The sequence below is a fragment of the Bombina bombina genome, chromosome 2, assembly GCF_027579735.1.
Source record: "Bombina bombina isolate aBomBom1 chromosome 2, aBomBom1.pri, whole genome shotgun sequence".
Taxonomy (NCBI): domain Eukaryota; kingdom Metazoa; phylum Chordata; class Amphibia; order Anura; family Bombinatoridae; genus Bombina; species Bombina bombina.
Window position 1 is genome coordinate 426,981,668 of NC_069500.1, and position 25,054 is coordinate 427,006,721.

Consider the following 25,054-nt stretch of genomic DNA (forward strand, 5'->3'; position numbering starts at 1 on the left):
AAATTAAAAAACGGCTCCGGTTCCGTTATTTTAAGGGTTAAAGCTCTGAAATTTGGTGTGCAATACTTTTAATGCTTTAAGACACTGTGGTGAAATTTTGGTAATTTTTGAACAATTCCTTCATACTTTTTCACATATTCAGTAATAAAGTGTTTTCAGTTTGAAATTTAAAGAGACAGTAACGGTTTTATTTTAAAATGTTTTTTGTGCTTTGTTGACAAGTTTAAGCCTGTTTAACATGTCTGTACCATCAGATAAGCTATGTTCTATATGTATGAAAGCCAATGTGTCTCCCCATTTAAATTTATGTGATAATTGTGCCATAGTGTCCAAACAAAGTAAGGACAGTAATGCCACAGATAATGATATTGCCCAAGATGATTCCTCAAATGAGGGGAGTAAACATGATACTACATCATCCCCTACTGTGTCTACACCAGTTTTGCCCACACAGGAGGCCCCTAGTACATCTAGTGCGCCAATACTTATTACCATGCAACAATTAACGGCTGTAATGGATAACTCCATAGCAAATCTTTTATCCAAAATGCCTACTTATCAGAGAAAGCGCAATTGCTCTGTTTTAAACACTGAAGAGCAAGAGGGCGCTGATGATAACTGTTCTGACATACCCTCACACCAATCTCAAGGGGCCATGAGGGAGGTTTTGTCTGATGGAGAAATCTCTGATTCAGGAAAAATTTCTCATCAAGCTGAACCTGATGTTGTGACATTTAAATTAGAACATCTCCGCGCACTGCTTAAGGAGGTGTTATCTACTCTGGATGATTGTGACAATTTGGTCATTCCAGAGAAATTATGTAAGATGGACAAGTTCCTAGAGGTTCCGGTGCCCCCCGACGCTTTTCCTATACCCAAGCGGGTGGCGGACATAGTAAATAAAGAGTGGGAAAAGCCCGGCATACCTTTTTGTTCCCCCCCCTATATTTAAGAAATTATTTCCTATAGTCGACCCCAGAAAGGACTTATGGCAGACAGTCCCCAAGGTCGAGGGGGCGGTTTCTACTCTAAACAAACGCACTACTATTCCTATCGAAGATAGTTGTGCTTTCAAAGATCCTATGGATAAGAAATTAGAGGGTTTGCTTAAAAAGATTTTTGTACAGCAAGGTTACCTAATACAACCAATTTCATGCATTGTTCCTGTCACTACGGCAGCGTATTTCTGGTTCGAGGAACTAGAAAAGTCGCTCAGTAGAGAATCTTCGTATGAGGAGGTTATGGACAGAGTTCAAGCACTTAAATTGGCTAACTCTTTTGTTTTAGATGCCGCTTTGCAATTAGCTAGATTAGCAGCGAAAAATTCAGGGTTTGCTATCGTGGCGCGCAGAGCGCTTTGGCTAAAGTCTTGGTCAGCGGATGTGTCTTCCAAGACAAAATTGCTTAACATTCCTTTCAAAGGTAAAACATTATTTGGACCAGATTTGAAAGAGATTATTTCAGACATCACTGGGGGAAAGGGCCACGCCCTCCCACAGGATAGGTCTTTTAAGGCTAAAAATAAGCCTAATTTTCGTCCCTTTCGCAGAAACGGACCAGACTCTAATTCTGCATCCTCTAAGCAAGAGGGTAATACTTCACAACCCAAACCAGCCTGGAAACCAATGCAAGGCTGGAACAAGGGTAAGCAGGCCAAGAAGCCTACCACTGCTACCAAAACAGCATGAAGGGATAGCCCCCGATCCGGGACCGGATCTAGTGGGGGGCAGACTCTCTCTCTTTGCTCAGGCTTGGGCAAGAGATGTTCAGGATCCTTGGGCGCTAGAAATAGTTTCTCAAGGTTATCTCCTGGAATTCAAGGAACTACCCCCAAGGGGAAGGTTCCACAGGTCTCACTTATCCTCAAACCAAATAAAGAGACAGGCATTCTTACATTGTGTAGAAGACCTGTTAAAGATGGGAGTGATACATCCAGTTCCAATAAGAGAACAAGGAATGGGATTTTATTCCAATCTGTTCATAGTTCCCAAAAAAGAGGGAACATTCAGACCAATTTTGGATCTGAAGATCCTAAACAAATTTCTCAGGGTACCATCGTTCAAAATGGAAACTATTCGAACGATCCTACCTACCATCCAGGAAAGTCAATTTATGACTACCGTGGATTTAAAGGATGCGTACCTACATATTCCTATCCACAAGGAACATCATCAGTTCCTAAGGTTCGCTTTTCTGGACAAGCATTACCAGTTTGTGGCACTTCCATTCGGATTAGCCACTGCTCCAAGGATTTTCACAAAGGTACTAGGGTCCCTTCTAGCGGTTCTAAGACCAAGGGGCATTGCAGTAGTACCTTACTTGGACGACATCCTAATTCAAGCGTCGTCCCTGTCAAAAGCAAAGGCTCATACGGACATCGTCCTAGCCTTTCTCAGATCTCACGGATGGAAGGTGAACAAAGAAAAAAGTTCTCTGTCCCCGTCAACAAGAGTTCCCTTCTTGGGAACAATAATAGATTCCTTAGAAATGAGGATTTTTCTGACAGAGGTCAGAAAATCAAAACTTCTAAGCTCTTGTCAAGTACTTCATTCTGTTCCTCGTCCTTCCATAGCGCCGTGCATGGAAGTAATAGGATTGATGGTTGCAACAATGGACATAGTTCCTTTTGCACGAATTCATCTAAGACCATTACAACTGTGCATGCTCAGACAGTGGAATGGGGATTATACAGACTTGTCTCCGATGATTCAAGTAGATCAAAAGACCAGAGATTCACTCCGTTGGTGGCTGACCCTGGACAATCTGTCACAGGGAATGAGCTTCCGCAGACCAGAGTGGGTCATTGTCACGACCGACGCCAGTCTAGTGGGCTGGGGCGCGGTCTGGGAATCCCTGAAAGCTCAGGGTCTATGGTCTCGGGAAGAGTCTCTTCTCTCGATAAACATTCTGGAACTGAGAGCGATATTCAATGCTCTCAGAGCTTGGCCTCAACTAGCAAAGGCCAAATTCATAAGGTTTCAATCAGACAACATGACGACCGTTGCATATATCAATCATCAGGGGGGAACAAGGAGTTCCCTGGCGATGAAAGAAGTGACCAAGATAATTCAATGGGCGGAGGATCACTCCTGCCACTTGTCTGCGATCCACATCCCAGGAGTGGAAAATTGGGAAGCGGATTTTCTGAGTCGTCAGACATTCCATCCGGGGGAGTGGGAACTCCATCCGGAAATCTTTGCCCAAATAACTCTATGGGGCATTCCAGACATGGATCTGATGGCGTCTCGTCAGAACTTCAAGGTTCCTTGCTACGGGTCCAGATCCAGGGATCCCAAGGCGACTCTAGTAGATGCACTAGTAGCACCTTGGACCTTCAACCTAGCTTATGTATTCCCACCGTTTCCTCTCATTCCCAGGCTGGTAGCCAGGATCAATAAGGAGAGGGCCTCGGTGATCTTGATAGCTCCTGCGTGGCCACGCAGGACTTGGTATGCAGACCTGGTGAATATGTCATCGGCTCCACCATGGAAGCTACCTTTTGAGACAGGACCTTCTTGTTCAGGGTCCATTCGAACATCCGAATCTGGTTTCCCTCCAACTGACGGCTTGGAGATTTAACGCTTGATTTTATCAAAGCGTGGGTTTTCAGATTCTGTAATAGATACTTTGATTCAGGCTAGAAAGCCTGTAACTAGAAAAATTTACCATAAAATATGGAAAAAATATATCTGTTGGTGTGAATCCAAAGGATTCCCATGGAACAAGATAAAAATTCCTAAGATTCTATCCTTTCTACAAGAAGGTTTGGAGAAAGGATTATCTGCAAGTTCTCTAAAGGGACAGATCTCTGCGTTATCTGTTTTACTTCACAAAAGACTGGCAGCCGTGCCAGATGTTCAAGCATTTGTTCAGGCTCTGGTTAGGATCAAGCCTGTTTACAGACCTTTGACTCCTCCCTGGAGTCTAAATCTAGTTCTTTCAGTTCTTCAAGGGGTTCCGTTTGAACCTTTACATTCCATAGATATTAAGTTACTATCTTGGAAAGTTCTGTTTTTAGTTGCAATTTCTTCTGCTAGAAGAGTTTGAGTTATCTGCTCTGCAGTGTTCTCCGCCCTATCTGGTGTTCCATGCAGATAAGGTGGTTTTGCGTACTAAGCCTGGTTTTCTTCCGAAAGTTGTTTCTAACAAAAATATTAACCAGGAGATAGTTGTACCTTCTTTGTGTCTGAATCCAGTTTCAAAGAAGGAACGTTTGTTACACAATTTGGACGTAGTCCGTGCTCTAAAATTCTATTTAGAGGCTACTAAAGATTTCAGACAAACATCTTCCTTGTTTGTTGTTTGTTCTGGTAAAAGGAGAGGTCAAAAAGCGACTTCTACCTCTCTTTCCTTTTGGCTTAAAAGCATTATCCGATTGGCTTATGAGACTGCCGGACGGCAGCCTCCTGAAAGAATCACAGCTCACTCCACTAGGGCTGTGGCTTCCACATGGGCCTTCAAGAACGAGGCTTCTGTTGACCAGATATGTAAGGCAGCGACTTGGTCTTCACTGCACACTTTGGCCAAATTTTACAAATTTGATACTTTTGCTTCCTCGGAGGCTATTTTTGGGAGAGAGGTTTTGCAAGCTGTGGTTCCTTCCGTTTAGGTGACCTGATTTGCTCCCTCCCTTCATCCGTGTCCTAAAGCTTTGGTATTGGTTCCCACAAGTAAGGATGACGCCGTGGACCGGACACACCAATGTTGGAGAAAACAGAATTTATGCTTACCTGATAAATTACTTTCTCCAACGGTGTGTCCGGTCCACGGCCCGCCCTGGTTTTTTAATCAGGTCTGATGAATTATTTTCTCTAACTACAGTCACCACGGTATCATATGGTTTCTCCTATATATATTTCCTCCTGTCCGTCGGTCGAATGACTGGGGTGGGCGGAGCCTAGGAGGGATCATGTGACCAGCTTTGCTGGGACTCTTTGCCATTTCCTGTTGGGGAAGAGAATATCCCACAAGTAAGGATGACGCCGTGGACCGGACACACCGTTGGAGAAAGTAATTTATCAGGTAAGCATAAATTCTGTGTTTTTTTTTTGTTTTTTTTAGCACTTTGAAGTTTCTCCTTTTTCATGTTCTGTCTGTTCTAATGCTGTCCCTTATTTTAGTCAAATTATTTTTTTTCTATTTTCATTTTCAGATAGGAAGAAAGATCTAAGTAAGATGAAAAGTCTTCTTGATATCTTGACTGATCCATCAAAACGGTAATTATATGACTTCTAATGAAAAGTTTCATATTTAACAATTTTTTCTTTCTTTCTTTCTTTTTTTGTCTAAAAACCAACGATTCTGCTTTGCTTTAAGGTGTCCATTGAAGACTCTGCAGAAGTGTGAAATTGCTCTGGAGAAGCTGAAAAATGACATGGCTGTGGTAAGAGAACTCTTAAGGAAAACTGCAAGACAGACACACATCTCTGACAGTAATAGTATCAAGTAATAAGTTTAACTTGGCTGTAAAGTTTAGCCTGTATACTGAGATCCAAGTTACTATATAGTTCTCTGGGCATCTAATTTTATTCATTTTTATATTTCTTCTACAAGATACAACGAATCCACGGATTTCATCCTTACTTGTGAGATATTATCCTTGCTAATAGGAAGTGGCAAAGAGCACCACAGCAGAGCTGTATATATAGCTCCTCCCTTCCCCTCCACCCCCAGTCATTCTCTTTGCCTGTGTTATACTAGGAAGAGGTAAAGTGAGGTGTTAGTTTTAGTTTCTTCAATCAAGAAGTTTATTTTAAATGGTACCGGTGAGTACTATTTTCCTCAGGGGGATATGAAAGAAGATTTCTGCCCTGAGGTTGATGATCTTAGCAGATGTAACTTAGATCCATGTTGGTCCCCTCAGAGCTTCGGAAGGTAATATAAGAGACATCTTCAGTGTGGAGAACGGTTCCATGCTACAAGCAGCATTGAGGTATGTGCAGCCCTTTATTTCTGAGGAGACATGATATATCAGAACTGGCTGACATTTATTTCCCTGCAAGGGAAGGGGTAAGCAGTAGACATGTAAAACAAGTGGTGTTACTGGGAGACCTATGCTTAATTTATTTCAGTTGACATATTGGGCAAGCATTATAATGGGCTTCAGCATTATAAAAGACACTGGGAGAGGCAGGAATTTGTTTAACGTTTTTTTTTGCACAAAATAACTAGTTTGACAATATTGGTGTGTAATTTGGGGTTAAAGTGTTCCACTTGGTTTTTACTTACTCGATCATCGGACATGATGGGCGGGGCTTATTTTCGCGCGCTCAGATGCGCACTTTCCTCTGGCTGAGAAGCAACAGGCATTAGCTCCGGTTGATCCTAGACAGGGGTTCGATCATCCGGATCGTTGGCGAGTCATTTTGAAGTACCCTGGGGGCAGGTAGGCGCCACAACAGAGCTGTGGCGAGGTGCAGGGGGTATTTTTTGTCAAATTTAACATATTTTTTACTTCAGTAGTTTTTAGAGGTTAATTTCTCCCCTTACTCTTAGGGTGCAATCATTTTTGGAGCCATTAATTAGCTATAGATAATTTTTAGAGCAAATTAACGTTTTGAAGCAGTTTTGGAAAAATTGTGCGCTTTTTTTTATATCTTAAAGGCGCAGTACACGTTTCTCAAATATTTGTTTAAAGCAATAAAGTGTTTAACGACTATTGTGGTTATTACTAGTCTGTTCAACATGTCTGACATTGAGGAATCTCATTGTTCTATGTGTTTAGAAGCCATTGTGGAACCCCCTCTTACATTGTGTACCTCTTGTACTGAAAGGGCCTTACACTGTAAAAAGCATATTTTAGGTCAAGAAAGTGTGCCTAAGAATGATTCTCAAAATGAAGAGACTCTGGATATGCCATCCAATTCTCCCCAAGTGTCACAACCTTTAACGCCCACACAAGCGACGCCAAGTACCTCTAGTGCGTCTAATTCTTTTACTCTGCAGGAGATGGCTGCAGTTATGTCAACTACCCTTACAGAGGTATTATCTAAATTACCAGTGTTACAGGGTAAACGCAGTAGGTCAGGTATTAATGTGCATACTGAATCCTCTGATGCTTTATTGGCTATTTCCGATGTACCCTCTCAGTGCTCTGAGTTGGGGGTCAGGGAATTGCTGTCTGAGGGAGAACTTTCAGACTCAGGGAATGTGTTACCTCAGACAGATTCGGACGTCATGTCCTTTAAATTTAAGCTGGAACACCTCCGCCTGTTACTTCGGGAGGTTTTAGCGACTCTGGATGATTGTGACCCTATTATGATACCACCAGAGAAATTGTGTAAGATAGACAAATATCTAGAGGTACCTACTTACACTGATGTTTTTCCGGTTCCTAAAAGAATTTCGGAAATTGTAAAAAAGGAATGGGATAGGCCAGGTATACTGTTCTCTTCCCCTCCTAATTTTAAGAAATGTTTCCCATATCAGACACTATTCGGGGCTCTTGGCAAACGGTCCTTAAGGTGGAGGGAGCTATATCTATCCTGGCTAAGCGTACAACTATACCTATTGAGGACAGTTGTGCTTTCAAAGACCCTATGGGTAAAAAGTTAGAGGGTCTTCTAAAGAAATTATTTATTCATCAGGGTTTTCTTTTACAACCTACAGCTTGCATTGTTCCAGTTACTACTGCAGCAGCTTTTTGATTTGATGCTCTAGAAGAGTCTCTGAAGGTTGAGACTCCATTAGATGACATTTTGGATAGAATTAAGGCTCTCAAGCTAGCTAATTCTTTTATTACTGATGCCGCTTTTCAAATTGCTAAATTATCGGAGAAAAATGCAGGATTTGCCATTTTAGCGCGTAGAGCGTTATGGCTCAAGTCTTGGTCTGCTGGTGTGTCGTCAAAATCTAAGCTTTTAGCTATTCCTTTTAAAGGTAAGACACTATTCGGGCCTGAATTGAAGGAAATCATTTCCTGACATTACTGGAGGTAAAGGCCATGCCCTACCTCAGGATAAATCTGTTAAGATGATTATAATAATAATAATTTTTGTTCCTTTCGAAACTTTAAAGGAGAACCCTCTGCTTCCTCTTCCTCCACAAAGCAGGAAGGGAATTTTGCTCAATCCAAGTCAGTCTGGAGACCCAACCAGGCTTTGAATAAAGGTAAACAATCCAAGGAGTCCGCTGCTGCTACAAAGACAGCATGAAGGGGCGACCCCCCCCCCCGATCCGGGACCTGATCTAGTAGGGGGCAGACTTCCTTTCTTTGCTCAGACTTGGGCAAGAGATGTTCAGGACCCTTGGGCACTGGAAATAGTGACCCACGGGTATCAACTGGAATTCAAGGATTTTCTCCCAAGAGGGAGATTTCATCTTTCAGGATTATCTTTAGACCAGATAAAAGAGAGGCGTTCTTACGCTGTGTAAAAGACCTCTCTACCATGGGAGTAATTTGTCCCGTTCCAAAACTGGAACAGGGGCAGGGGTTTTACTCAAATCTTTTCGTGGTTCCCAAAAAAAAGGGAACTTTCAGACCCATTTTAGATCTCAAGTGTCTAAACAAATTTCTCAGAGTTCCATCTTTCAAGATGGAGACTATACGAACAAACTTACCAATGATCCAGGAGGGTCAATATATGACTACCGTGGACTTGAAGGATGCATATCTTCATATTCCTATCCACAAGGATCATCATCAGTTTCTAAGGTTTGCCTTCCTGGACAAACATTATCAGTTCGTGGCTCTTCCCTTTGGGTTGGCCACAGCACCCAGAATCTTCACAAAGGTTCTAGGGTCCCTTCTGGCGGTTCTCAGACCGTGAGGCATAGCAGTGGCGCCTTATCTGGACGACATTTTGATCCAGACATCAACTTATCATCTGACAAAATCTCACACGGACACAATCCTGTCTTTCCTGAGAACTCACGGTTGGAAGGTGAACATAGAAAAGAGTTCACTAGGGTTCCCTTCTTGAAGACTTGAAAATATTTCTGACGGAGGTCAGAAAATCAAAGATTCCAAATACTTGCCGAGCACTTCAGTCCATTCCTCGGCCATCAGTGGCTCAGTGTATGGAGGTAATTGGATTAATGGTAGCGGCAATGGACATCATTCCGTTTGCTTTCATCTCAGACCACTGCAGCTGTGCATGCTCGGATAGTGGAATGGGGACTATGTGAATTTATCTCCTCAGATAAATCTGGATCAAGAGACCAGAGACTCTCTTCTTTGGTGGTTGTCACCGGATCATCTGTCCCAGGGGACGTGTTTCCGCCGACCCTCGTGGGTGATAGTGACAACGGACGCCAGCCTACTGGGCTGGGGTGCAGTCTGGAATTCCCTGAAGGCTCAGGGTGTTTGGACTCAGGTGGAGTCTCTACTTCCAATCAATATTCTGGAACTGAGAGCAATATTCAATGGGCTTCAGGCGTGGCCTCAGTTGGCTTCGGCCAAATTCATCAGATTCCAGTCGGACAATATCACGACTGTGGCGTTTATCAATCATCAGGGGGGAACAAGGAGTTCCTTAGCGATGATAGAAGTATCAAAGATAATCCGATGGGCAGAGGCCCACTCTTGCTATCTATGAGCGATCTACATCCCAGGAGTAGAGAACTGGGAAGTGGATTTTCTAAGTCGTCAGACTTTTCATCCGGGGGCGTGGGAACTCCACCCGGAGGTGTTTGCTTCATTGACTCGTCAATGGGGCAGACCGGAATTAGACCTGATGGCATCTCGTCAGAATGCCAAGCTTCCACGTTACGGATCCAGGACGAGGGATCCTCAGGCCGAACTGATAGATGCCTTGGCAGTAACTTGGTCGTTCAGCCTAGCTTATGTGTTTCCTCCGGTTCCTCTCCTTCCACGCGTGATTGCTCGGATCCTAATAGCGCCTGCTTGGCCACGCAGGACTTGGTATGCGGATCTAGTGGACATGTCCTCTCTGCCACCGTGGAAACTTCCTTTGAGACAGGTCCTGCTCATTCAAGGTCCTTTCATGCATCCAAATCTACATTCTCTGCAGCTGACTGCTTGGAGATTGAACGCTTGATTTTATCTAAGCGAGGATTCTCTGATTCTGTCATCGATACTTTGATACAGGCTCGAAAGCCTGTCACTAGAAAAATCTATCATAAGATATGGCGTAAATATCTTTATTGGTGTGAATCCAAGGGTTACTCATGGAGTAAAGTTAAGATTCCCAGGATTCTGTCTTTTCTCCAAGAAAGATTGGAGAAAGGGTTATCAGCTAGTTCCTTAAAGGGACACATTTCTGATTTGTCGATTTTGCTTCACAAACGTTTGGCAGATATGCCAGATGTTCAGTCTTTTTTGACAGGCTCTAACTAGAATTAAGCCTGTATTTAGACCAATTACTCCTCCCTGGAGTTTGAATTTAGTTCTTCGAGTTCTTCGAGTTCTTCAAGGGGTTCTGTTTGAACCCATGTATTCCATAGATATTAAATTGTTATCTTGGAAAGTTCTGTTTTTATTTGCTATTTCTTCTGCTCGAAGAGTTTCTGAGCTTTCAGCGTTACAGTGTGATTCGCCTTATCTTATATTTTATTCTAATAAGGTGGTTTTACGTACCAAACCTGGATTTCTTCCTAAGGTTGTTTCAAATAAGAATATTAATCATGAAATTGTTCCTCCTTCCTTTTGTCCTAATCCTTCTTATAAGAAGGAGCATCTGTTACATAACCTGGACGTGGTCCGTGCCTTGAAGTTTTACTTACAGGCAACTAAGGATTTCCGTCAATCATCTTCATTATTCATTGTTTATTCTGGAAAGCGTAGGGGTCAGAAAGCTACGGCTACCTCTTTCTTTTTGGCTGAGGAGTATCATCCGCCTGGCATATGAGACTGCTGGACAGCAGCCTCCTGAAAGAATTATGGCTCATTCTACTAGGACTGTGGCTTCCACATGGGCCTTTAAAAACGATGCATTTGTTGAACAGATTTGTAAGGCTGCGACTTGGTCGTCCCTTCATACTTTTTCCAAATTTTACAAATTTGATACATTTGCTTCTTCTGAGGCTGGTTTTTGGAGAAAAGTTCTTCAAGCATTGGTGTCTTCCGTTTAGGTCTCTGTCTTGTCCCTCCCTTTCATCCGTGTCCTGTAGCTTTGGTATTGTATCCCACAAGTAAGGGTGAAATCCGTGGACTCGTCGTATCTTGTAGAAGAAAAGGAAATTTATGCTTACCTGATAAATTGATTTCTTCTACGATACGACAAGTCCACGGCCCTCCCTGTCATTTTAAGACAGATTATATTTTATTTTTACAACTTCAGTCAACTCTGCACCTTTTAGCTTTTCCTTTCTCTTCCTAAACCTTCGGTCGAATGACTGGGAGTGGAGGGGAAGGGAGGAGCTATATATACAGCTCTGCTGTGGTGCTCTTTTCCACTCCCTGTTAGCAGGAGGATAATATCCCACAAGTAAGGATGAAATCCATGGACTTGTCGTATCGTAGAAGAAATCAATTTATCAGGTAAGCCTAAATTTCCTTTTTGTATAGCCTGAAATTATTTAGAACAGTTATTTAAACAATATTATGTATCTATGTACCACTTCCCACAGTCACGAGATTTTTTTTTTTTTTTTTTTCCTTCCTTCCTCCAGCCAACTCCTCCTCCACCAACAGTTTCTTCTACCAAGCAGCAGTATCTGTGCCAGCCTCTGTTAGATGCTGTTCTGGCAAATATCCGATCGCCTGTATTCAACCACTCCTTATACCGAACCTTTGTACCAGCGATGACAGCCATTCATGGTCAGCCTATAACGTGAGTTCTCTCAAACCCTACTCTTTGGCCACTGAAAATCTTGTTTTCTAAGTTCTTGTTTCTTTGAGTAATGCATTCATTTTTGCATTTCTTAAGTGGAACTTAACCTATTTTACAAGCTGTAGCTGGTCTGCACTACTACTGTTTTCATTTGTATTTTTTTTATATATATATTCCATTTAATCATTATTAAAGGGACAGTCTATTCCAAAACAAACTTTGATTATTCAGATAGGGCATGCCGTTTTTAAACAAATTTTTTAATTCACTTTTATCACAAATTTTGCTTTGTTCTCTTGGTATTCTTAGTTGAAAGCTAAATCTAGGAGGTTCATATGCTAATTTCTTTTTAATGACACGGAGTCCACGGATCATCTTAATTACTATTGGGGAATACCACTCCTGCCCTGCAGGAGGCAGCAAAGAGCACCACAGCAAAGCTGTCAAATATCACCTCCCTTCCCTCCCAACCCAGTCATTCTCTTTGCCTACGTTAAAGGGACAGTCAAGTCGCAAAAAAACTTTCATTTTTCAAATAGGGCATGTAATTTTAAACAACTTTCCAATTTACTTTTATGTTGCTTTGTTCTTTTGGTATTCTTAGTTGAAAGCAAACCTAGGAAGGCTCATATGATTTCTAAGCCCTTGAAGTCGTCGTCCTTTTTTTTTATTTGCCTTTCACAGCAGGGGAGAGCTAGCTCATGCAAGCCATATAGATAACATTGTGATAACACCCGTGGCTAGTGGCAGACACTGCACTAATTGGCTAAAGTGCAAGTCAATAGATAATAACTAAAAGTCATGGTGGTCAGAAGGTGCTTAGATACCAGTTAGTCACACAAGTAAAAAGTGTATTAATATAACAGTGTTGGTTATGCAAAACTGGGGAATTGGGTAATAAAGGGATTATATATATTTTTAAAAATAAAAATTATGGTGTAGACTGTTCCTTTAAGAGCAAGGAGGTGGTAAATTAGGTGTTAAACTCTTGATTGAAGATTCTTTTCTATTATTTTAAGGTAGTACAGGATTGTGCTGCTTTGTCCTAGGGTGTAGCCGTAGTCCATATCAGTCTCTTCAGTAGAGCAGTGGTGGCTTTAGAGCAATGGGAACTTGTGGGACATAATTCTCACCGCGCCTCCCATACTGATGCTGCCCTAAATCTGAAAAGCTGAGAAGTCTTACTCAGTCCTTTCTTTTTGTCACAAGTCCATGTGAGGGAGAGAACCTCTCAAGCTTCGGACCTGCCTTGCTGTCAGGCAGAAGAGGAGGTAAGTGCTGACTTTGATTTTCTGGGATAACAGAGTTCAGAAAAAGTTGGGCACATTACTTCATTTGAGGGACATATAAGGATGCATTTATTAAGAAATGGGCACTTTATATTATAATACATAAATTCTCCTTGCTATCAGGAGATACTATGGGACAGGCACTGGGGCAGGTTATGCTTTTGGCGGTGAATATATCTCCCGGCATTTACTTTATTAAGTATACAGAACAGGAGATTGTTACATTGGCTATGCCCATGATGGGCGGTACAAGAGGAAGCGGCAATTGTGTATCCGTGCCTTTTTCCCTTCACTTCCGACAACGGAGGGTGAAGTTCTTATGTGATCTCTTTCTAATACGCATCTTATAACTCATATGCGCATTTAGACAGAGACTGTACTCTTCTGTTAAGAGTGCCGGATCTGACAGTGTGGAAACGGCTCCTGCTCAGAGGTTTCAGCGGTCAGGTAGGCACCTCAGCAAAGTATTGCTGAGGTGTAGAGGTGCTTTGCAGTGTTAATCTAGCCTTCTATCCTGTCTAGCCTTAATAAATAAGTAAAAGGAAAAAAGTTACCGTTTAAAATTTAAAGGAACAGTAACGTTTTTTTTTTTGTATACTTGATTTTATTTAAAGATTTTTACTTTTTCTGAAAAATTGTTTCATTGTGAGTCAGAATGGACCAAGAGGCCTTACAAACTGTCACTTGTTCCTTATGTTTTGATGCCAATGTGGAACCACCAATCCCTTTCTGTTCCTCATGTATTGAGAGGACTTTAAGCTACAGGGATAGAACATTTTTCTAAAGAGGATGCTGTTCAGGAATCTAATGACAATGTTCAATATATGCCGCAGCTTTCTCCTCAAGCGTCCCAAATTTTACCGCCCTCACATGCAGTTCCCTGCGTTTCCTCTCTAGCTCCCGCTGGACTTACTTTAAATGACATCGCTTCTCTCATGTCTTCTGCAGTTTCAGATGCGTTGTCTGCTTTTCCTATGTTACAGGGAAAGCGTAAGAGGAAAATCGGACATTCAGTAAGCGAGGTTTCTGACGCAGTTATTGCTATTGCGGATGTCCCCTCCCAGATGCCTGAGCAGGGGGATACCGTAGTAGCATCTAAAGGTGAAATTTCAGATTCTGACAGTGCAATTCCTCTTACTGATACTGAAGTAGTATCCTTCAGGTTTAAGCTAGAACACCTCCGTCTGCTGCTTAAGGAGGTTTTAGCTACATTGGTCGACAGCGACTCCACGGTCGTTAATCCTAAGAAATCCAGTAAGCTTAACAAATATTTTGAGGTACCTTCCTCGATAGATGTGTTTCCTGTACCAGACCAAGCTTCTGAGATCATTACTAAGGAGTGGGAGAGACTGGGTATCCCTTTTTCTCCATCTCCTATATTTAAAAAGATGTTCCCCACAGCCGACTCTGTCAAGGAGGCTTGGCAAACGGTCCCCAAGGTAAAAGGAACGGTTTCCACTCTGGCTAAGAGAACTACTATACCCATAGAGGATAGTTGTGCTTTTAAAGATCCTATGGACAAAAAAGTAGAGGGGTTACTCAAAAAGATATATGTACACCAGGGTTTACAATGGCAACCAGCTGTGTGCATTGCTACCGTTACCAGTGTGGCAGCATATTTGTTTTTTGTTTTGCGTTGTCTGATGCTATTAGGACAGACACTCCCCCTGGATGAGATCCAGGATAGGATTAAAGCTCTTAATTGACTAATTCCTTTATTACGGATGCTTCTCTTCAAGTTATCAAACTGGGAGCAAAGATTTCAGGTTTCTATGTTCTAGCGCGCAGAGTCTTATGGTTAAAGCCTTGGTCTGCGGATGTATCCTCTAAGTCTAAGCCTCTAGCGATTCCTTACAAGGGGAAAACCTTGTTTGGACCTGGCTTGACATAAATCATTTCTGATATTACGGGAGGTAAGGGTCATCTTCTCCCGCAGGATAAGAGAAACAGACAGAAGGGACGTCAGAGTAATTTTCGTTCCTTTTGAAATTTCAAGGGAAATTCTTCCTCTTCCGCTTCCAAGCAGGAACAGTCATAGAGACCTAATCAGTCTTGGAATAAGGGGAAGCAATCCAAGAAGCCTGCTATTTAATCAACAGCATGAAGGACATACCCCTGATCCGGGACCGGATCTTGTAGGGGGCAGACTTTCTTTCTTCGTTCAGGCTTGGGTTTGAGATGTTCCGGATCCCTGGGCTGTAGACATAGTATCCCAGGGATACAAACTAGAGTTCAAAAGTTTTCCTTCCAGAGGCAGGTTTCTGCTTTCAAGATTATATGTAGACCAGACAAAAAGAGAGGCGTTCTTACACTGTGTAAGAGACCTCTCCGACCTGGGAGTAATGGTTCCTATTCCAATACAGGGGCGGGGATTTTATTCCAATCTGTTTGTGGTTCCCAAAAAAGAGGGAATCTTCAGACCAATTTTAGATCTCAAGAGTCTAAACAAATTCCTCAGAGTACCGTCCTTCAAGATGGAAACTATTCATTTCATTCTTCCTTTGGTCCAAGAGGGTCAATTCATGACAACAGTGGATTTAAAGGACACATACCTACATGTTCCTATTCACAAGGATCATCACAAGTTTCTAAGGTTTGCCTTTCTAGACAGACACTTCCAATTCATTGCTCTTCCCTTTGGTCTTGCTACAGCTCCCAGAATTTTCTCATTGGTTCTGGGATCGCTGTTGGCGGTGCTTCGGTTACGGGGCATTGCAGTGGCGCCCTATCTGGACGACATCCTGGTCCAGGCACCATCCTTTCAACAAGCAAGATTCCACACGGAAATGTTGTTATCCTTCCTGCGATCTCACGGTTGGAAGGTAAATTTAGAAAAGAGCTGCTCAATTCCAAACACAAGGGTATCTTTCTTAGGAACAATAATAGATTTCCTATCGATGAAGATTTTTCTGACAGAAGTCAGGAAATCAAAGATTTTCGATACTTGTCTAGTTCTGCAGTCCACTCCTCGGCCATCAGTGGCTCAGTGCATGGAGGTAATCGGGCTGATGGTGGCGGCAATTGACATCATTCCATTTGCACCTCAGACCTCTGCAGTTAAACATGCTCAAGCAATTGAACAGAGATTATGCGGACTTGTCTCCTCAAATACTACTGGAGCAGGAGACTCATCAATGATGGTTGTCTCTAGATCATCTCTCCCAGGGAATCTGCTTTTGTAGACCATCTTGGGTGATTTTGATAACAGACACCAGCCTTTTAGGATGGGGAGCAGTCTGGGGATCCCTAAAGGCTCAAGGAGTTTGGACTCAGTCAGAGTCTGTTCTACCTATAAACATTCTGGAGCTGAGAGCAATCTTCAATGCTCTTCTGGCCTGCCCCCAGTTAGCCTCTGTCCAGTTAATCAGTTTCCAATCGGACAAATTAACTTCAGTGGCTTACATCAATCATCAGGGAGGAACGAGGAGTTCCTTAGCAATGACAGAGGTAACCAAAATAATTCAGTGGGCGGAAACCCACTCTTGTGGTCTGTCGACGATCCACATCCCAGGAATGGACAACTGGGAGGCAGACTTTCTGAGCAGGCAGACCTTTCATCCGGGGGAGTGGGAACTCCATCCTGAAGTGTTTTCCTGCCTGATCCTCAAATGGGGTCAGCCGGAATTAGATCTTATGGCATCTCGGCAGAATGCCAAGCTTCTGAGGTACGGGTCGAGGTACAGGGACCCTCAGGCGGTACTGATGCCCTGGCGGCACCTTGGACCTTCAGTCTATCATACCTATTTCCTCCGTTTGCTCTTCCTCCTCGGGTCATTGCTCGAATCAAGCAGGAGAGGGCCTCGGTGATCCTCATTGCACCAGCTTGGCCTCGCAGGATTTGGTATGCGGATCTGGTGGACATGTCATCTCTGCCACCTTGGAGACTTACGTTGAGGAAGGACCTTCTACTTCAAGGGCCCTTCCTTCACCCAAATCTAGTTTCTCTGAAGCTGACTGCTTGGAGATTGAACGCTTAATTTTATCCAAGTGGGGCTTTTCAAAATCGGTCATAGAGACCACGATTCAGGCTCGTAAACCTGTAACTAGAAAGATTTACCATAAGATATGGCGTAAATATCTTTATAGGTGCGAATCCAAGGGCTACTCCTGGAGTAGAGTTAGGATTCCTAGAATTTTGTCCTTTCTCCAAGAGAGGGTTTGGAGAGAGGATTATCGACGAGTTCCTAAAAGGTCAAATTTCTGCCTTATCTATTTTGTTAAACAAACGTCTGGCAGATGTTCCAGATGTGCAATCCTTTTGTCAGGCCTTGATCAGGATCAGGCCTGTGTTTAATCCAGTTACTCCTCCATGGAGTCTTAATTTGGTTCTCAAAGATCTTCAAGGGGCTCCGTTTGAGTCTATGCATTCCTTAGATATTAAGTTATCTTGGAAAGTTTTATTTCTTGTTATTTCTTCTCGCAGAGTGTCAGAGCTCTCTGCATTGCAGTACAAGTCCCCTTACCTTATATTTCATTCAGATAATGTAGTTTTACGTACTAAATTAGGATTTCTTCCTAAAGTTGTTTCTGATCGGAACATTAATCAGGAGATTGTTGTTCCTTCCTTGTGTCTTAATCCTACTTCTCAGAAGGAATCACTTCTGTACAATTTTGACGTGGTCTGTGCCTTAAAATTTTACCTGCAGGCGACTAAGGATTTTCGTCAGTCTTCTGCTTTGTTTGTGGTTTTCTCGGGAAAACGTAAGGGCCAGAAAGCTACGGCTACTTCTCTTTCTTTTTGGCTGAAGAGTATCATACGTTTTGCATATGAGACTGCTGGACAGCAGCCTCCAGAGAGAGTTACCGCTCATTCCATGAGGGCTGTTGCTTCCTCATGGGTATTCAAAAATGAAGCTTCTGTAGAACATATTTGCAAGGCTGCAACTTGGTCCTCTCTTCACACTTTTTAAAAATTCTACAAATTTGACACTTTTGCCTCGGCTGAGGCCGCTTTTGGGAGAATGGTTCTTCAAGCAGTGGTGCCTTCCGTTTAGGTTTCCTGTCTTGTCCCTCCCGTATCATCTGTGTACTCTAGCTTGGGTATTGATTCCCAATAGTAATTAAGATGATCTGTAGACTAATCGTGTCATTAAAAAGAAAAGAAAATTGATGCTTACCTGATAAATTTATTTCTTTTTTGACACAATGAGTCCACGGCCCGCCCTGTTTTTGATAGACAGGTTGTTGGTTATTATAAACTTCAGAGACCTCTGCACCTTCCTTTCTCTCCTTTACTTTGGTCGAATGACTGGGTTGGGAGGGAAGGGAGGTGATATTTAAAAGCTTTGCTGTGGTGCTCTTTGCCGCCTCCTGCAGGGCAGGAGTGGTATTCCCCAATAGTAATTAAGATGATCCATGGACTCATCGTGTCAAAGAAATACATTTATCAGGTAAGCATTAATTTTCTTTTCTAAGCCCTTAAAGGCCGCCTTTTAGCTCAGGGCATTTTGACAGTTTTTTTTTTTTTTACCACTAGAGGGAGTTAGTTTGTGCTTCATATAGATAACACTGTGCTCACGCACGTGGAGTTCCAGGGAGCCAGCTCTGATTGGCTAAAATGGATGTCTGTTAACAGAACTGAAATGAGAGGCAGTTTGCAGAGGGTTAGATACAAGGTAATCACAGAGATACAAAGTGTATTTATATAACTGTTTGTTATGCACAACTGGGGAATGGGTAATAAAGGGATTATCTATCTTTTAAAACAATAAATATTCTGGTGTAGACTGTCCCTTTTAAGTGCTCCCTGTTTTATGGGGAGAGAGTGAGAAGCACTAGCAGTACATTCTCTCAGTGGTTGTGTCACACACAGCCTACATTAAAAAATAATAATAAAAAGGGTAAATGTAATATATTAAAACACATCATGCATGAAATTCCATACAGCAATCTCCTTAAAACTAAGCTATGTTCATGCCCAGTTGAGAGTTGGTAATAACCAAATATACTTTCTTTCAGAGCTCAGATGATCACTCCACGTAAAAGAAAATTTGAAGAAGATGAGAAGCAGAATATTCCAAATGTTTTACAAGGAGAGGTTGCAAAGCTTCATGCCAAATTCCTGGTCAATCTGGATCCCTCTCACTGCAGTAACAATGGGACAGTGCACCTTATATGCAAACTAGGTGAGTAAAATATACCATGAAATTCAGGCATTACCAATCTTTCTCGATATTAATTTTTTATTTTTTTTGCCTTTAAAAATAAAGCACTGTCCTATATTTGTACGTTATTCCCAGAAACGCTGGTTATCAAAACTGTTTGTTATAGTGTGTCCCTTTTTTATTAGTTATGTTTATATGTTGCTCCTCCTCATAACAATATCACTTCCTATACTCCTGCAGCTCAGGTTGTACCTTCTTTTGGATATGTGGTAAATTAAGAGATAATTTTCCATAATATGAGAACCCTTTATTCTGTGAAGAGCCTTTCTGTGAGCTGCTAAATCACATTCAATGTGCTAAGCCAACATGTAATTCTACAAACATTTGGCTTAGCACACCAACACGTTGGACATCATTATTTATGAAGACAGGCTTTTGACCTTTTAGAGAAAAGTTACAAAAGGTAAGGGACATACTAGTTTTTCTGTGCTAGAAATAAATACAACTGGTAGTTTAAAGGGATAGTAAAGTCCAAATTAAACTTTCACGATTCAGATAGGGCATGCAATTTTTAACAACTTTTCTTTTTAATGACACAATGAGTCCACGGATCATCTTAATTACTAATGGGATATTCACCTTCTGGTCAGCAGGAGGTGGCAAAGAGCACCACAGCAAATCTGTTAAATATCACCTCCCTTCACTCCCAACCCAGTCATTCTCTTTGCCTACGTTAATGATAGGAAGTGGTAAAGTGAGGTGTTAGAAAAAGATTCTTCAATTAAGAGTTTATTATTTTTAAAGTGGTGCAAGATTGTACTGCTTTGTTCTAGGGTGTAGCCGTAGTCCATTTCAGTCTCTTCAGTAGAGCAGTGGTGGCTTTAGAGCAATGGGGACTTGTTGGACATAATTCTTACTGCGCCTCCCATATACTGATACTGCCCTAACTCTTAAAAACTGAGGGATTTTATCAGGACTTTCGTTTATTTACAGGTCCATGGGATGGAGAGGACCTCTCGAACCTGGGAACTGCCTTGCTACCAGGCAGAAGATGAGGTAAGTGCTGGCTTTATTTCTGAGGGTAGAGGAACTCTGAAAATGTTTGGGCACTTTATTATTTTTATTCAGACCTCATTGAACTTGGGCTCTTATTAAAGGGTTACTCAGATTCTCCTAGTGTTTAGGGAACATTATGGCAGTTAGGATGCAGGCACTGGGGCTGAATGCGACATGTGACTCATCTCCCGGCGGTCTCATATCTATAATAGCCGACCGCAAGATTTTATATGGAGATCTTATATTGAGATTTGAACTTTTGACTAAGCAGCTGTTTAAATTGAAGCTGTTCAGTCGGTTCTCTTGCTCCCGGTGGCTGTACTTAAGCAATGGCGACTGGGAGATCACATATTGAGATGTTTTATTTAGACTCCGATGGGCTGTTTGACACAGTGTGAGGTTTTTTTCCGTGAGTGGTAACAGTGGACTAAGCAGCTTTTAAACTGAAGCTGTTCAAATCTAAAATCAATCTCTTCTTTTGCTCCCGGTGGCTCTAATTAAACAATGGCGACTGGGAGATGGCTATTGAAACGCCCACCTGGGGCGGAGCTTGTAAAGGGCGCCAACGTAGTTGCACTCCTCCTTCCTAACATAGTATTTGCGCTTAGCTGAAAGCACTTCCTTCCTAACACTTCCGGTTATCGGAAGGAATGGAGGAATTTATCTAAGTGCTTGCATTTAAGACAACGCTATAGCAAAGTTAGGACTCGAGTAGAGAGACTGTCTGACACCTCAGCTGGGTCAAGCTAAAGTGTAGAAGGGGTTTAGCAGTTCTCGAGTTCCTCACGTACATATTCAGCCATTTCTGACCTCATAAGAATAAAGAAGTTACACTTTAACATTTAAAGAGACAGTAACGTTTGTTATATGTTAATTTTTAGTAACAAAAGGTTAAGACTGTATTTAATTATTCTTCCATATTTAACCCCTTAAGGACCAGCGACGTACCCTGTATGTCACTGGCCTTTTTTTGGGACTTGATTGTTTTATAGCGCGGTCTTGCCACCAGCGTTGAGACTGCTCTATTCCACAAAGCCTGCTGGAGGGAGTGGATTAATAGTGTGTTCTTGCTAGACTTGTGCTATTATGTCCTGAAAAAACCCTTAACGACCAGTGACATACAGAGTACATTGTGGTCATTAAGGGGTTAAGTCAGATTAAGGAAGGTGTCCATAAAATGTTTTAACGCAAATGCAGTGCCCTGCAGTTCCTCGCAAACTCCATCTGGAGTTGCTGCGCAAGACATCGCTTTTTTAACGTCATCGCGATTTCTGTGAACAAAGAAGTAACGTTTACTTTAAGTACGTTTTTAAGAAGATAAACTAAGTTTGGAATGTATTACGTTTCTGATGGCCAGATGACACCTCAGCAAGATTAAGTTGAGGTGTAGATAGTTTCTGCATTGTTTGCGTGCTAATTTAGCTTACTTCTGCACATAAAAATAAAAAGTTACTTTTTAAAATTTAAAGAGACAGTAACGTTTATATGTGTTAATTTTTGTTAAAGAATTCCAACTGTTTATTTGTGTAATTCATCCTTTGTGACTCAGGATGGACTAAGAGGCCTTGCTAGGGATCTCTTGTTTTAGGCTTGGATGCCAATGTGGTACTACCAATCCACTTCTATTTCTCATTTATTGAGAGATCTTTAATTGATAAAGATAGACTTGTTCTGAGCCTACTCCTAAGGCGCATGCTGCTTAGGAGCTTATTGACAATGGTCAAGATATGCCACAAATTCTCCTAAGGTTTCCCAAAAATTTTATAGCCCACATGCAGTGCCCTGCGTTTCCTCTCACACTCCACCTGGAGTTACCTTGCATTTAATACATTGTCTGTTTTTTCCTTGCTGTGGGGTAAAATGTACAAGGTCATATTCACTCAGAATAGTGTGATTGACTCAGTTATAACTATTCCGAATGTTTCTTCCCTATAACTGAAGGAGGAAGATATTTCGGTAGTATCAGATAAGGAATTCTCAGTCTTGGATGAGGTAATACCTTTATCTGATTATGAGCTTGTTTTCCTTCTGTTTTAGCTTGAATTGTCTCCATTTGCTACTCAAGACGGTTTTAGCTACTCTGGGTGACTCCGACACCAGTAGGTTATTCTAATATTGTGATGTGCCCTTCATGGTGGAAGTATTCCTGTACCAGATAGGGCTATATAGTTTCCCCTTTTTCTCCTACTCTTGAAGAGAAGGTGATACCCAGGGGGAATGAAAATTTCCACGTTAGCCAAGGGAGATACTTTTAGCATGGAGGATAGTAGTTCCTTCAGGACTCTATGCTGGTGAAGGACCCTATGGTTAGAAGTTAGAGGGTTTACATTGTCAACCTGCGGTTGGTTTGGCTACTGTTTCCAGTGCGGCGGCGTACTGGTTTGATACGTTGTCTGTTTCTATTGGACAGACTCCCCTCTTGCAGGGATAGGAGAATGGCCTTTGAGTTAGTAGGCTCCTTTAATACAGAATAGTAAAAAGGAAATAAGAGATAATTTCGTTCATTTTGAGATTTCTAGGGAAATCCTTTTACTACTCCTACCAAGCAGAATCAGGTTTGGTTTTGTGATCATGATCCCTGGGTTGTGTACATTGGGTCCCAGGGATACAAATTAGAGTTTCAAGACTTTCCTCCCAGGGACAGGTTACTGCTTCAAGATTATCGGCAGTGGCGCCTTATCTGGACACCATCCTAGTCCAGGCACCATCCTTACAACAAGCAAGTTTCCACACAGACTTAGTGCTATCCTTCCTGCGATTTCATGGGTGGAAGATAAATTTGGAAAAGAGTTCCCTAATCCCAAATTCGAGGGAAGTTTTCTTGGGAACCATACTAGATTCCCTATCAATGAAGATTTTTCCGACGAAAGTCAGAAAATCAAAGATTTCGATACTTGTCTAGTCCTTCAGCCCACTCCTAGGCCATCAGTGACTCAGTGCATGGAGGTAATCGGGCTGATGGTGGCGACATCATCCCGTTTGCTTGGTTCCACCTCAGACCTCTGCAATTAAGTTTGCTCAGGCAATGGAATGGAAGTTATGCGGATTTGTCTCCTCGAATACTTCTGGAGCAGGAGACAAGGGATTCTCTTCAATGGTGGTTGTCTCGGGATCATCTCTCCCAGAGAACATGCTTTCGCAGACCATCTTGGGTGATTGTGTCAACAGACGCCAGCCTTCTAGGATGGGGAGCTGTCTGGGGCTCCCTAAAGGCTCAGGGAGTTTGGACTCAGTCAGAGTCTGTTCTACCTATAAACATTCTGGAGCTGAGAGCGATTTTCAATGCTCGCCTGGCCCTAGTTAGCCTCGGTTCAGTTTATCAGGTCCCAGTCGAACATCATAACCTCAGTGGCTTACGCCAATCATCAGGAAGGAACGAAGAGTTCCTTAGCGATGACGGAGGTAACCAAAATAATTCAGTGGACGGAGGCCCATTTTTGCTGCCTGCCGGCGATCCACATCCCAGGGGTGGACAACTGGGAGACAGACTTCCTGAGCAGACAGACCTTTCATTCGGGGGAGTGGGAACTCCATCCGGAAGTGTTTTCCAGTCTGATTCTTAAATGGGGTCAGCCGGATTTAGATCTCATGGCATCTTGGCAGAATGCCAAGCTCCCGAGATACGGTTCGAGGTCCAGGGACCCCAAGGCGGAAATGATAGATGCCTTGGCGGTTCCTTGGACCTTCAGTCTAGCATACCCATTTCCTCCGTTTGCTCCTCTTCCTCGGGTTATGCGCGAATTAAACAGGAGAGGACATTGGTGATCCTCATTGCACCGGCTTGGCCTTGCATTATTTGGTATGCAGATCTGGTGGAAATGTCGTCTCTGCAACCTTGGAGACTTCACCCAAATCAAGTTTCTCTGAATTACATTTTTTGGAGATTGAATGCTTTTTTTTATCCAAGCGGGGCTTTTCTGAATTGGTCATTGTGACCATGATTTAGGCTCGTAAGCCTGTAACTAGAAGGATTTACCATATAATATGGCGTTCATATCTGTATTGGTGTGAGTCCAAGGGCTACTCATGGAGTAGAGTTTGGATTCGTAGAATTTTTTTTTTTTTCTCCAAGAGGGTTTGGAGAAGGATTATCCACAAGTTATCTTGTTATCCACAAATATCTGCCTTATCTATTTTGTTTCACAATCGTCTGGCAGATGCTCCAGATGTACAATCATTTTATCATGCCGTGTTCAAAATTCAATGCTGTGTTCAAGCCAGTTACTCCTCCGTGGAGTTTGAACTTAGTTCTTACGGTTTTCAAGGGGCTCCGTTTGATCCTATGCATTCCTTAGATATTAAAATGTTATCTTGGGAAGTTTTATTTTTGGTTGATATTTCTTCTAATCGCAGAGCTCTCGGCATTTCAGTATGAGTTCTCTTACCTTATTTTTCATTCTGATAAGGTAGTTTTACGTACTAATTTAGGATTTCTTCCTAAGGTTATTTCTGCCCGGAACATTAATCAGCAGATTGCTATTCCTTCCTTGTGTCCCAATTCTACTTTTCAGAAGGAACGTATCTTGCATGACTTGGATGTGGTTCGTGCCTTAAAGTTTTCCCTGCAGGCGACTAAGGATTTTTGTCAGTCTTCTGCATTGTTTGTAGTTTTATCTGGAAAACGTAAGGGACAGAAAGCTACGGCTACTTCTCTTTCTTTTTGGCTGAGTATTATTAGTTTTGCATACGAGACTGCTGGACAGCAGCCTCCAGAGAGAGGTACGACTCATTCCACAAAGACTGTTGCTTCCTCATGGGCATTCAAGAATGAAGCTTCGGTGTTACAGATTTGCAAAGCTGCAACTTGGTCCTCGCTTCATACTTTTTCAAAATTTTATAAGTTTCTCTCTTTTGCCTCGGCTGAGGCCGCTTT

The 25,054-nt window shown here is 42.3% G+C and overlaps 1 protein-coding gene across 3 annotated transcripts in view; it reads left to right on the forward strand.

Annotated features, from left to right (window-relative positions):
• MED15 (mediator complex subunit 15) overlaps positions 1 to 25,054 on the forward strand; it is a 138,964-nt gene that overhangs the window by 38,247 nt on the left and 75,663 nt on the right. For all 3 annotated transcript variants that reach the window (XM_053701979.1, XM_053701981.1, XM_053701980.1), the window contains 4 exons: positions 5,153 to 5,216; positions 5,317 to 5,383; positions 11,572 to 11,732; positions 18,980 to 19,146. In XM_053701979.1, the coding sequence (XP_053557954.1) occupies positions 5,153 to 5,216; positions 5,317 to 5,383; positions 11,572 to 11,732; positions 18,980 to 19,146 (459 nt within the window). The remainder of the gene's footprint in view (positions 1 to 5,152; positions 5,217 to 5,316; positions 5,384 to 11,571; positions 11,733 to 18,979; positions 19,147 to 25,054) is intronic.